The sequence below is a fragment of the Salmo salar genome, chromosome 11, assembly GCF_965601325.2.
Source record: "Salmo salar chromosome 11, fSalSal1, whole genome shotgun sequence".
In the NCBI taxonomy this organism is placed as follows: domain Eukaryota; kingdom Metazoa; phylum Chordata; class Actinopteri; order Salmoniformes; family Salmonidae; genus Salmo; species Salmo salar.
Window position 1 is genome coordinate 31284616 of NC_138301.1, and position 14999 is coordinate 31299614.

The 14999-nt window shown below is 42.3% G+C and overlaps 1 protein-coding gene across 2 annotated transcripts in view; it reads right to left on the minus strand.

Annotated features, from left to right (window-relative positions):
- LOC106562421 (sodium-dependent noradrenaline transporter) overlaps window positions 1-14650 on the minus strand; it is a 95344-nt gene extending 80694 nt beyond the window's left edge. Inside the window, exons 1-4 of one of the 2 annotated variants that reach the window (XM_045689315.2) lie at window positions 14328-14650; window positions 13353-13847; window positions 11093-11224; window positions 4603-4840 (exon numbers count right to left, since the gene is read on the minus strand). In XM_045689315.2, coding sequence (XP_045545271.1) covers window positions 4603-4840; window positions 11093-11224; window positions 13353-13650 — 668 coding nt within the window. In that variant the 5' untranslated portion in view covers window positions 13651-13847; window positions 14328-14650. The remainder of the gene's footprint in view (window positions 1-4602; window positions 4841-11092; window positions 11225-13352; window positions 13848-14327) is intronic. The other variant, XM_014127300.3, reaches the window with a different exon arrangement.
- Window positions 14651-14999: the final 349 nt, after the last annotated feature.

Consider the following 14999-nt stretch of genomic DNA (forward strand, 5'->3'; position numbering starts at 1 on the left):
TACTCACTCATTGAACAGGGACATAATCCACTGTATTCAAACATTGAACAGGTACATAATCCACTGTACTCACTCACTGAACAGGGAAGGACCCACTGTCCTCACTCATAGAACAGGAACAGGGACATAATCCACTGTACTCACTCATAGAACAGGAACAGGGACATAATCCACTGTACTCACTCATAGAACAGGAACAGGACAGAACCCACTGTACTCACTCATAGAACAGGAACAGGGACATAATCCACTGTACTCACTCATAGAACAGGAACAGGGACATAATCCACTGTACTCACTCATAGAACAGGAACAGGACAGAACCCACTGTACTCACTCATAGAACAAGAACATAATCCACTGTACTCACTCATTGAACAGGTACATAATCCACCGTACTCACTCATAGAACAGGACAGAACCCATTTTACTCACTCATAGAACAGGAACAGGACAGAACCCACTGTATTCACTCATAGAACATGACAGAACCCACTGTACTCACTCACAGAACATGACAGGACCCACTGTACTCACTTATAGAACAGGACAGAACCCACTGTACTTACTCATAGAACAGGGACAGAACCCACTGTACTCACTCATTGAACAGGGACATAATCCACTGTACTCATTCATTGAACAGGAACATAATCCACTGTAATCACTCATAGAACAGGAACAGGACAGAACCCACTGTACTCACTCATTGAACAGGGACATAATCCACTGTACTCACTCATAGAACAGGGACAGAACCCACTGTACTCACTCATAGAACAGGGACAGAACCCACTGTACGCACTCTAAGAACAGGAACATAATCCACTGTACTCACTCATTGAACAGGGACATAATCCACTGTACTCACTCATTGAACAGGTACATAATCCACTGTACTCACTCACTGAACAGGACAGAACCCATTGTACTCACTCTAAGAACAGGGACAGAACCCACTGTACTCACTCATAGAACAGGAACATAATCCACTGTACTCACTCATAGAACAGGAACATAATCCACTGTACTCACTCATAGAACAGGAACAGGACAGAACCCACTGTACTCACTCATAGAACAGGGACATAATCCACTGTACTCACTCATTGAACAGAGACATAATCCACTGTACTCACTCATTGAACAGGGACATAATCCACTGTATTCAAACATTGAACAGGTACATAATCCACTGTACTCACTCACTGAACAGGGAAGGACCCACTGTCCTCACTCATAGAACAGGAACAGGGACATAATCCACTGTACTCACTCATAGAACAGGAACAGGGACATAACCCACTGTACTCACTCATAGAACAGGAACAGGACAGAACCCACTGTACTCACTCATAGAACAGGAACAGGGACATAATCCACTGTACTCACTCATAGAACAGGAACAGGGACATAATCCACTGTACTCACTCATAGAACAGGAACAGGACAGAACCCACTGTACTCACTCATAGAACAAGAACATAATCCACTGTACTCACTCATTGAACAGGTACATAATCCACCGTACTCACTCATAGAACAGGACAGAACCCATTTTACTCACTCATAGAACAGGAACAGGACAGAACCCACTGTATTCACTCATAGAACATGACAGAACCCACTGTACTCACTCACAGAACATGACAGGACCCACTGTACTCACTTATAGAACAGGACAGAACCCACTGTACTTACTCATAGAACAGGGACAGAACCCACTGTACTCACTCATTGAACAGGGACATAATCCACTGTACTCATTCATTGAACAGGAACATAATCCACTGTAATCACTCATAGAACAGGAACAGGACAGAACCCACTGTACTCACTCATAGAACAGGGACATAATCCACTGTACTCACTCATTGAACAGAGACATAATCCACTGTACTCACTCATTGAACAGGGACATAATCCACTGTATTCACTCATTGAACAGGTACATAATCCACTGTACTCACTCACTGAACAGGACAGAACCCACTGTACTCACTCATAGAACAGGGACAGAACCCACTGTCCTCACTCATAGAACAGGAACAGGACAGAACCCACTGTACTCACTCATAGAACAGGAACAGGGACATAATCCACTGTACTCACTCATAGAACAGGAACAGGGACATAATCCACTGTACTCACTCATAGAACAGGAACAGGACAGAACCCACTGTACTCACTCATAGAACAAGAACATAATCCACTGTACTCACTCATTGAACAGGTACATAATCCACCGTACTCACTCATAGAACAGGACAGAACCCATTTTACTCACTCATAGAACAGGAACAGGACAGAACCCACTGTATTCACTCATAGAACATGACAGAACCCACTGTACTCACTCACAGAACATGACAGGACCCACTGTACTCACTTATAGAACAGGACAGAACCCACTGTACTTACTCATAGAACAGGGACAGAACCCACTGTACCCACTCATTGAACAGGGACATAATCCACTGTACTCATTCATTGAACAGGAACATAATCCACTGTAATCACTCATAGAACAAGGACAGAACCCACTGTACTCACTCATAGAACAGGAACAGGACAGAACCCACTGTACTCACTCATAGAACAGGAACAGGGACATAATCCACTGTACTAACTCATAGAACAGGAACATAATCCACTGTACTCACTCATAGAACAGGAACAGGACAGAACCCACTGTACTCACTCATAGAATAGGACAGAACCCACTGTACTTACTCATAGAACAGGGACAGAACCCACTGTACTCACTCATTGAACAGGGACATAATCCACTGTACTCATTCATTGAACAGGAACATAATCCACTGTAATCACTCATAGAACAAGGACAGAACCCACTGTACTCACTCATAGAACAGGAACAGGACAGAACCCACTGTACTCACCATAGAACAGGAACAGGGACATAATCCACTGTACTCACTCATTGAACAGGGACATAATCCACTGTACTCACTCATAGAACAGGAACATAATCCACTGTACTCACTCATAGAACAGGAACAGGACAGAACCCACTGTACTCACTCATAGAACAGGAACAGGGACATAATCCACTGTACTCACTCATAGAACAGGGACAGAACCCACTGTACTCACTCATTGAATAGGTACATAATCCACTGTACTCACTCATAGAACAGGGACAGAACCCACTTTACTCACTCATAGAATAGGGACATAATCCACTATACTCACTCATAGAACAGGAACAAGACAGACCACGCCACCTGCGGTGACGTCCCGACCACTCATTGCAGGCACAGCCCCGACCACTCATGCGGACAGAATCCACTGTACTCACTCATTGCAGGCACAGCCCCGCCACCAGAACGGCGACCCACTGTACTCACTCATTGAACAGGGACATAATCCACTGTACTCACTCATAGAACAGGGACAGAACCCACTGTATTCACTCATAGAACAGGAATATGACAGAATCCACTGTACTCACTCATTGAACAGGCACAGAACCCACTGTACTCACTCATTGAACAGGGACATAATCCACTGTACTCACTCATAGAACAGGGACAGAACCCACTGTATTCACTCATAGAACAGGAATATGACAGAATCCACTGTACTCACTCATTGAACAGGCACAGAACCCACTGTACTCACTCATAGAACAGGACAGAATCCACTGTACTCACTCATTGAACAGGCACAGAACCCACTGTACTCACTCATTGAACAGGCATAGAACCCACTGTACTCACTCATTGAACAGGGACCTAATCCACTGTACTCACTCATTGAACAGGTACATAATCCACTGTACTCACTCATAGAACAGGAACAGGACAGAACCCACTGTACTCACTCACTGAACAGGGACATAATCCACTGTACTCACTCATAGAACAGGAACATAATCCACTGTACTCACTCATAGAACAGGAACAGGACAGAACCCACTGTATTCACTCATAGAACAGGACAGAACCCACTGTACTTACTCATAGAACAGGGACAGAACCCACTGTACTCACTCATTGAACAGAGACATAATCCACTGTACTCACTCATTGAACAGGTACATAATCCACTGTACTCACTCATTGAACAGGGACAGAACCCACTGTACTCACTCATTGAACAGGTACATAATCCACTGTACTCACTCATAGAACAGGGACAGAACCCACTGTACTCACTCATTGAACAGGGACAGAACCCACTGTACTCATAGAATAGGGACAGAACCCACTGTACTCACTCATAGAACAGGGACAGAACCCACTGTACTCACTCATTGAACAGGGACAGAACCCACTGTACTCATAGAATAGGGACAGAACCCATTGTACTCACTCATTGAACAGGGACAGAACCCACTGTACTCACTCATAGAACAGGGACAGAACCCACTGTATTCACTCATAGAACAGTGACATAATCCACTGTACTCACTCATAGAACAGGGATAGAACCCACTGTACTCACTCATAGAACAGGGACAGAACCCACTGTATTCACTCATAGAACAGTGACATAATCCACTGTACTCACTCATAGAACAGGGATAGAACCCACTGTACACACTCATAGAACAGGGAGATAACCCACTGTACTCACTCATAGAACTCTGCAGCCGGCGTCATCTTGTACTTGGCATAAGACGTCCCGTTGCCCAGGAAGGATCCGTTTAGTAGCTTGGGGTCTGTGCAGTTCGGACTGTTCCAGGCGTTTCCACAATGGAGCCAGGGCAGCTCACTGGTCATAGAGGAGAACAGGTAGTACAGGGACCAGGCTATGATGACGTTGTAGTAGAAACCCACATACAACGCTATGATGATCACAGTGTAGCCCACACCTGAGGGAACGAGAGAAACAGAGAGAGAAACAGAGAGCGGGAGGAGAGAGAGAGAGAGAGAGAGAGAGAGAGAGGAGAGAGAGAGAGAGAGAGAGAGAGAGAGAGAGAGAGAGAGAATGGTTACATACTGTAGGTTACATAGGGTTGCAGAGGGTGGAATGCTGCTACTCCTGTGTAATGCCAATCATAAATGTGTATGTGTGAGGGAACACAAATATCAAACCAAACTATGCAGCATGTATCCACAAGACCTTGGACAGCAGAGACTACTGAAAAACAAGCACAGCAGTGGAATACCAGCTAGTATTATGTAAAAAAAAAGGACTTGAGGAAACTTGAGGATTCAACCCCTTATTTCACCTGATTCAATGTATTATTTGAGCAACATGTGATGTGCTATAACTCTACCATCAGAACAAGCAGCAGATGAACTTAACAACGTCAGTTTAACATTGTCTTTTTTACTTTTACCCCTTTTTCTCCCCAATTTCATGGTATCCAATTGGTAGTTACAGTCTTGTCGCTGCAACTCCCGTATGGACACAGAGCCATGAGTAATCCGAAACACAACACAACCAAGCTGCACTGCTTTTTGACACAATGCCCGCTTAACCTGGAAGCCAGCCACACCAACGTGTCAGAGGAAACACCGTACACCTGGCAACTGTGTCCGTGTGCATGCGCCCGGCCCGCCACAGGAGTCGCTAGAGCGCAATGGGACGAGGACATCCCTGCCGGCCAAACAACAATATACAATAGACAATGTGTAACATACTGTAAATTACAACACTGCCTGTAAACTTCTGGTGAAGCTTTCAGGTTCAACAGTTCAGATGTCATGGTGTGTGTGTGGTAACAGTATGTCATGGTGTGTGTGGTAACAGTATACCATGGTGTGTGTGGTAACAGTATGCCATGGTGTGTGTGGTAACAGTATGTCATGGTGTGTGTGGTAACAGTATGCCATGGTGTGTGTGGTAACAGTATGCCATGGTGTGTGTGGTAACAGTATGTCATGGTGTGTGTGGTAACAGTATGCCATGGTGTGTGTGGTAACAGTATGTCATGGTGTGTGTGGTAACAGTATGCCATGGTGTGTGTGGTAACAGTATGCCATGGTGTGTGTGGTAACAGTATGTCATGGTGTGTGTGGTAACAGTATGCCATGGTGTGTGTGGTAACAGTATGCCATGGTGTGTGTGGTAACAGTATGTCATGGTGTGTGTGGTAACAGTATGTCATGGTGTGTGTGGTAACAGTATGCCATGGTGTGTGTGGTAACAGTATGCCATGGTGTGTGTGGTAACAGTATGCCATGGTGTGTGTGGTAACAGTATGTCATGGTGTGTGTGGTAACAGTATGTCATGGTGTGTGTGGTAACAGTATGCCATGGTGTGTGTGGTAACAGTATGTCATGGTGTGTGTGGTAACAGTATGCCATGGTGTGTGTGGTAACAGTATGTCATGGTGTGTGTGGTAACAGTATGTCATGGTGTGTGTGGTAACAGTATGTCATGGTGTGTGTGGTAACAGTATGTCATGGTGATAAGGCTGTCAGTAGTAAAACTAATCAACAAACAGCCTTTATGTGTCCATCTTCATTACAATGCATATCTATGTTTCTACAGTATATCTATTGTATGTTTATTGTTGTACAGTGTCTTGAGATTTACTGGATACTTCTAAAAGACCACATCTCTCCTTCCTCGCTCCTCTGTACAAGGCTTTTGGAAAAGTGGGCAGGGAGAGCTGAAGACAGGAAAATGAAAAAGAGAGGCACTGTATATAGGAGAAAGGAGAGAGAGATGAATGAAGGAGATTATAGGGGAAACCCAGTGGGTACAAACTGGTTGAATCAACGTTGTTTCAATGTAATCTGTCAACGTATTGTGACGTGGACTCTGTGTGTAAAATACATTGGATTTGCAGCACCTCTTACTGGGCAGCACCTCTTACTGGAGAATGTCTCTATCTACAGCTCTCTCTTTGGTCTCCCAACCACGGTTTTAAAAAAGCCCAGCCGTGCTTTGCTTTGAAATGTATCACTGACACCATTGTGCTATCGTGAGAATGAGAGATCTCCACTTAAAAATTAAATAGATACTGTTGCTATTAAAGTCATTTCCAAAGGGTAGGTTTAACAGAGGTTTAACATATAGCATTAATGATACTATTTAGGCCTATATAGCCATTGCATCAACAACTATTGTTTCAATTCAACTTAAAAATAGACAATAAATAGGCCTAGGGTTTCAAGTTTAGCTTGATTTCAAATGTAATCTACAAGTTAATAATGAATATGTTGGATTCAATGGCTCCATCTCAACCAAAAATCTAAGTTATAGAACAGGACAAAATCAAATACAACTTTATTTAAAGTGCATTTAAAGTTTGATTTGATTTGATTTGATTTTGTCCTGTTCTATAACTTAGATTTTTGGTTGAGATGGAGCCGTTGAATCCAACATATTCATTATTAACTTGTGGATTAAATTTGAAATCAAGCGAAATTGGAATTAAAGCCAGACTCAGTGGCACAGATGAAACTTTCCAAGCAGAAGATACATCTCCTTCAAATAGTGACACTGTAACTATAAATGTCTTCTTATGTAATCATATAAAGCAGACATGTTGAAGATCGCAGGTCTGTGGAGATCTTCCCAATTTCTAAAATAATCTGCCCGGAATCTCCAACGGCATTTAAAAATATATATATATTATTTCACCTTTATTTAACCAGGTAGGCTAGTTGAGAACAAGTTCTCATTTGCAACTGCGACCTGGCTAAGATAAAGCATAGCAATTCGACACATACAACAACACAGAGTTAAACATGGAATAAACAAAACATACAGTCAATAATACAGTAGAACAAAATAAAACAAAAAGTCTATATACAGTGAGTGCAAATGAGGTAAGATAAGGGAGTTAAGGCAATAAATAGGCCATGGTGGCGAAGTAATTACAATATAGCAATTAAACACTGGAATGGTAGATGTGCAGAAGATGAATGTGCAAGTAGGGATACTGGGGTGCAAAGGAGCAAGATAAATAAATACAGTATGGGGATGAGGTAGGTAGCTAGATGGGCTGTGTACAGGTGCAGTGATCTGTGAGCTGCTCTGACAGCTGGTGCTTAAAGCTTGTGAGGGAGATATGAGTCTCCAGCTTCAGAGATTTTTGCAGTTCGTTCCAGTCATTGGCAGCAGAGAACTGGAAGGAAAGACGACCAAAGGAGGAATTGGCTTTGGGGGTGACCAGTGAGATATACCTGCTGGAGCACGTGCTATGAGTGGGTGCTGCTATGGTAACCAGTGAGCTAAGATAAGGCGGGGCTTTACCTAGCAGAGACTTGTAGATAACCTGTAGCCAGTGGGTTTGATCACTTGCATCATGTATATACTTTTAATGTAATCTCAACTGCAATCGAGGTCATTTGGTTGTGCGATTACATGAAGCTGTCACGTTAGTCGTAAGAACTGGACCAAGGCGCAGCGTACGTAGCGTTCCACATCTTTATTATAAAGTGAAACTATAGCAAATACAAAACAATAAACGAACAAACGAAACGTGAAGCAAGTGAAGTGCTCACAGGCAACTACACATAAACAAAACAAGATCCCACAAAACACAGTGGGGAAATGGCTGCCTAAATATGATTCCCAATCAGAGACAATGAAAAACAGCTGCCTCTGATTGGGAACCATACCAGGCCAACAAAGAAATAGACAACCTAGATTACCCACTCTAGTCACACCCCGACCTAACCAACATAGAGAATAAAAGGCTCTCTATGGTCAGGGCGTGACAGAAGCACAGTGATAACACATTAAGTTGTTGTATTAATCAGCAAAATCACTGTCATTGTGTTCCCATTTCAACTTTGGGTGCTTTTAAAATGGCTTAAAGTGCATTGATACACATTTAGGTGACACCTTAACCAAAACCAGACATTGGTTTTGCTTTTAGATGGTTGAACGCATACTGACCATGTTTACATGCACATCATTATCCCGTTATTATTCAGGATACTCAAGTATTCTGTGTTTGAGTTGATGCATATAAACATCACATCCAGTTTACAATAACCTGAAAAAGCTTGAATCCCGGCTATAAGAAACCTGGATAAGATGCCTGGGACAGGCTGATTTAAGACGGGATACTGTGGCATGTAAACATCCTATCCCATTTACTGTTGTTTCTGTGGTCTGTGCTGTCAGGCTCAGTTTCACATATCAGGAGTGTTGTGTGATGATGTTTTCATCTGATTGTCAAACTAATCACTTCAAAAAATAGGTTAACTGCTCAGTTCGATCCACAAAAATAATTCCATAAGAATTTAGTCTACTATAATTAATTTACTACAATTTAAATTACGTTTCTGATTATAATTTCTGACATTTGGGAGGCCAAATTATAATTTCCAGCATTTGCCATTTGTTTGTCAACTAAAGATTGATACATGCAGCTTCTCTTCTGTCATAACTTCTGCCTAGTTACATCTTCTGCCTAGTAAAATAAATGTTAAATTAAAAAAAAATTAAAATGACTTGTTGCCCCAGAAGACTAAATAAAGTAGTGCTCACCAAAATAATGTCTTCCATGGATAAAATGAATGCATTAGTAATCTAGTTAACACCGGTAAAGTTGTCTGTCCAAATGTCATCAGTTTCACCTGTTTTAAGAAAATTAAAAGCTGAGAAAACGACGAAACATATTTCGGATAAGACTTTAGTTCGTCTTTGGTGCATATTTTATGTGGTTGAAATACTGTCTGCTTGCATAACTGCTTGCATAACTTCTGATCCCTCCTGTCTCAGCCTCCAGTATTTATGCTGCAGTAGTTTATGTGTCGGGGGGCTAGGGTCAGTCTGTTACATCTGGAGTATTTCTCTTGTCTTATCCGGTGTCCTGTGTGAATTTAAATATGCTCTCTCTAATTCTCTCTTTCTCTCTTTCTGTCTTTCTCTCGGAGGACCTTAGCCCTAGGACCATGCCTCAGGACTACCTGGTATGATGACTCCTTGCTGTCCCCAGTCCACCTGGCCGTGCTGCTGCTCCAGTTTCAACTGTTCTGCCTGCGGCTATGGAACCCTGACCTGTTCACCGGACGTGCTTGTTGCACCCTCGACAACTACTATGATTATTATTATTTGACCATGCTGGTCATTTATGAACATTTTAACATCTTGACCATGTTCTGTTATAATATCCACCCTGCACAGCCAGAAGAGGACTGGCCACCCCTCATAGCCTGGTTCCTCTCTAGGTTTCTTCCTAGGTTTTTGGCCTTTCTAGGGAGTTTTTCCTAGGGAGTTTTTCCTAGCCACCGTGCTTCTTTCACATACATTGCTTGCTGTTTGGGGTTTTAGGCTGGGTTTCTGTACAGCACTTTGAGATATCAGCTGATGTACGAAGGGCTATATAAATAAATTTGATTTGATTTGATAACAGTGTGAAAGATAACACATTACACAAGCATTTGCATTTTCTCAAGATATGCTGAAAGAAAGAAATTATATTTCTTAACTACTGTTCCCGAGACAAAATTAGCATTTGTTGTATAATTTCACTGCAAGAAATGCATAATTCTGCAAGAGTTAATATTATATTACACTACATGTGAGAGGTTATAGGCCTACAGTCAGTGTCCATAGTTCAGTTACGATTCCATTTAACCCAAATGAACTTAAATTAGAAGTATTCCGTTTATTCATGGTTACAGGGATACTCACGAGCGGGATATACCATCTATATTACGGCCGTAATTTTTGTTGGACCCCAGGAAGAGTAGCTTCTGCCTTGGCAGCAGCTAATGGGGATCCATAATACTGACAAAATATCAAAGGTGCATGTAAACAGCTTATACCGAATAAGACCTTAAGCGGGATATGAGCTACTATCCGGAATACTTTGTGCCTTTAAACGTGGTCACTGATAACACATGGGTAATTCAACAAACTTTTGGCTGTCTTTTTGAGTGGGTGAATATAGGTTGCAATCTCATTCATCAACATCTTGTCAACATTGTCCCTATTGAAATGATGTGGTGTGCCCACTGGGAAGGAACATTAAAAGAGCGGGGAAAGGAAGGAGGGGAAAGGACAAGTGGTGAGTGAAAAAAGAGAGAGATGTTCAAAGATAGAGAAGAAAAGAGAGGCCAGGAGCCTTGAGAAGGTGAGAGGTGGGAGATGAGGCAGAGGTCAGGAAAGAGATGGAATACAGAGATGGGAGAGAGTGAGAAAGCTCACCTTTAAAGACAGGGCAGATCTTCCAGACTGTAGCAGCTCCTTCCCTATTGTACTGTCCCAGGGCTAGTTCCATATAGAACAGAGGCATCCCAGCAATCACCAGGAACAGAATGTAGGGGATTAGAAAGGCACCTGAAATCACGACAAAAACCCACAAAACAACGTTTTTGAAGGTGATCCTTTTGGCATTTGTGTTGCAGCCAAGACAACATATTTAGCATTTTGTGGGTGTTTTTCGCCCTAGCAATTTGTGTTGATGATGATATCTAAAGAAAAATCACATGAAACAGACATCAACATGGACTCTCCAGGCACAGACAGTGAATTGTCCATGCATGGTAGCTTTTAATGTTCCAGTGAATTCTAGGAAGAATAAAATTCCCTTCATCTAGTATAATAAAAAATATATTGTATGCAACATTTTAACAAAGAGCTGAGCGTTGGGCTGCATTACAGCCTTTCAGAGAGCGCCAAATGAACATGACCCACAGCTGAAGAGTTGGCACCACAGGACACAACACTGCAACACAGTTCACCAGATAAAGATACACGTCTATTTTCACCACGTGAAGTGTAATGCTGCCAAAGGGGACAGGAAATCTAGTAAACACTAGTAATCACTGTTATTACAACAAGCTACTGAAGGTCTGTGGTGGCAAACCCAAAATGTCATTTTGTAATTAACAAGGACCTTTGGTTTGTTAACATTCACTCGGCTCGATTATAGATATATTCAGGTGCAGATTTGATGTTTTCTCTTGTTTTGGACACTTGTTTTGGTCATTGTTGGCAATCAATAATCTCTGTAGTTAGCCTTTGCTTTGTTGTTCATTCTTCAGATTTGTCATAACCCATTGGCACTTCTAACAGATGTTATCTAAAACTCTTCTTAACAAACAAATGCAGTACACATATTACAAGTGATTTGCTTACATGTTCCACCACCACTACTGAGCCACTGAAATATGGCTAAACCAATATTATTTGCTCTTAACCTGGTCTCAGAGCATATTGTATTATTATGTACGTAAATCCGAGGCATCACATTTAGTATATGTTAAGAATCACAATTCGTATTATATGTTACAAATTAGCAAAACGTACAATATGTTACGAATTTGCAGAACTTATGATATGTTACAAATTCTAGCTAGGTGGCTAGGTGGCTAATGTTAGCTATCTGGCAAACGTTATCTAGGCTAGGGGTTAGGGTTAAGATTATGAGTTAGGGTAAAGGTTAGCTAAAAGGGATAAGGTTTGGGAAAGGTTAGCTAACATGCTAAGTATTTGCAAAGTAGCAAGTAGATGAAAAGTTGCTAATGAGCTAATGTTGTCTGTCATGAGATTCGAACTCGCAACCTTTGGATTGCTAGAAGTTAGCATTATACGCCCACCCACCCCAACCATCTGTCTTATGTAACCATACCAAAAGTAACATGTCATACTAATTTGAGTGTCAGGGATACATTTTTACTATGTTAAGTCTAGATTATGAGACCAGGCTGTAACTCTTAACGGTCTAGACCACATATCGAGGCCTGCAGGCTGGATCTGGCCCTCGAGCCCATTCAAAATTCCCAAACCAATAGTTAGGACAATTGTTTAGCAAATTTTGACTGCGAGGAAATATAATACATTTTAAGTGTGGTCCCCCAGACCCTGGTGAAGACCGAATGCGGCCCGCAGGAAGAATGGGTTCTACACCACTGATCTAGACAGATTTAAATTAAGTTATTCATTATTTACATATTTGCATAGCTATCTGTTCAACTGTGAGTATTTAAATATTTCCTAACATGTGCCATCAGCAATAAAGCACTTACGAGCCAGCAACTGGTGTGAATGGGTTATAATCAACCCTTTACAGTAAGATACAGTAGCACCCAGATACAGTGAATGTATTTGCAGTTGAGTCAACCACACTGACCTGAATGAATTTATGCAGTGAGGTATTTCCGTTTCCCTCTTACCAGCAAAGCCTCTTGGCTCAAGAAAGCCTGCGCAAAGCTATTTGGGGATTTCAAAAAAATCACTGACTAGTAGTGACTGGTACGTATGGTAGCATACAAACTAACAGATTGGCACATTTTATCATAAACTCACGAAGAAAGTTATTTCACAACAGTAAAACAAACTTGATATTAGTTCCAAAGCAGTCTCGCGTTGCCATACCAAGCCTGGTTCTCTACGAGGATAGTTCCAAAGGAACCTGGGAAAGTCTTAACAGAAGTCTTTACAGAAGTTATAACAGTTCACTCACCACCTCCATTCTTGTAGCAGAGGTAAGGGAATCTCCAGACATTGGCCAAGTCCACTGCGAAGCCTATGACGGAAAGGAGAAAGTCTATTTTCTTTCCCCATGTTTCTCTCTCCTCCAGCTCCTCAGCCGTGCAGGGGGTGCTGTGCATGCTGGGGGTGGGCATGATGGTCGAACTGGTATACTGGACCCCATTTTGGTCCATCACCAGTATCAGTTCCACTTCCTTCTTCTCCACATTGCAGGGTTTCAGCGGGGCCACTGATGACAGCTTGTGGTCTGGCAGGACCTGGATGTTCATCTTTTCTCCGGTGTCGGTGTGCAGCTCGCCGACGGCCTTGTGCTCTCACCGCACGGAGGAAGTATCCGTGGCGGAGGTGATGCTCGCGCTGCAGTGGACCGTGATGACGATGGGAGTCCCGCTAGCGTGGAAAGGCAAACTCTGCATAAGTGACTATTTTCTCCACGAACTACAGTGGACTCCACCGCATTCATCGGCTAGAGAGGTAAAACAAATAGTTTGCAGAGGTGGAATAGTTATGAAAAGTTTTATAGCTACACTAGCGCACAGAGAGGAATAGGCAATATATGAGTGATAGAAAGGGATTTCAATTTTTTCAGAAACCTCAGTCATATTTTACAAATACATTGACATATATTATATTAAATCATATAAACTACTAGTCATGCAATTGGAAACATATTTCAAAATGTTAAAATAAACGTAAATAACAAGTGAATGTCGTAGAATAGGCTTAGGCTATTCCATTGCTCCTGCATATTTCTCATAATCCCTGTGCGTATTTCTTGAACGCAGCTAAGCAACATTGGTTAATAAATCAAATTGATACAAACTGGCATCAATACACCATAACATATCAGTTAAAATTACAATAGTATAGTCAGTGATGTATAGTATCGTTATTAAAGCACATTTAAACCCGTATAAATAGAAGAGGAGCCACGGTTGGTCCGTACTTGTGAAGCTACGGACACCTCTCCATGACCCGTTGATGCTGTCGTCCTGCTGCGTCTGAGGAGAGACTGCCCATTCTGATGGAACTTTAAGACTCGCCTTCTCATGAGAGATAGACGATATACATTCAGAGCTTTTAAATCAGCTTGCTCTCTCTCTCTCCACGTGATTTTTTATAATTGAAAATGTTCTTTCTGCTCCTCCCTTCCTCACTTCATGTTGGATCTTTCTTGTCGCCACTGTTGTGAAGTGCGCGCCAACATGCGTCCGTGGCCTCACCTCGCCAAACCCGCAGCACCAGTCCTAAAGGAATATACACTACATGACCAAAAGTATGTGGACACCTGTTCATCAAACATCTCACTCCAAAATCATGGGCATTAATATGGAGTTGGTCCCCCCTTTGCTGCTATGACAGCCTCCACTCTTCTGGGAAGGCTTTCCACTAAATGTTGGGACATTGTTGCAGGGACTTGATTCCATTCAGCCACAAGAGCATTAGTAAGGTCAGGCACTGATATTGGCCGATTAGGCCTGGCTCGCAGTCGGCGTTCCAAATCATCCCAAAGGTGTTCGATGAGATTGAGTTTAGGGCTTCTGTGCAGGCCAGTCAAGTTCTTCCACACCGATCTCGACAAACCATTTCTGTATGAACCTCACTTTGTGCACAGGGG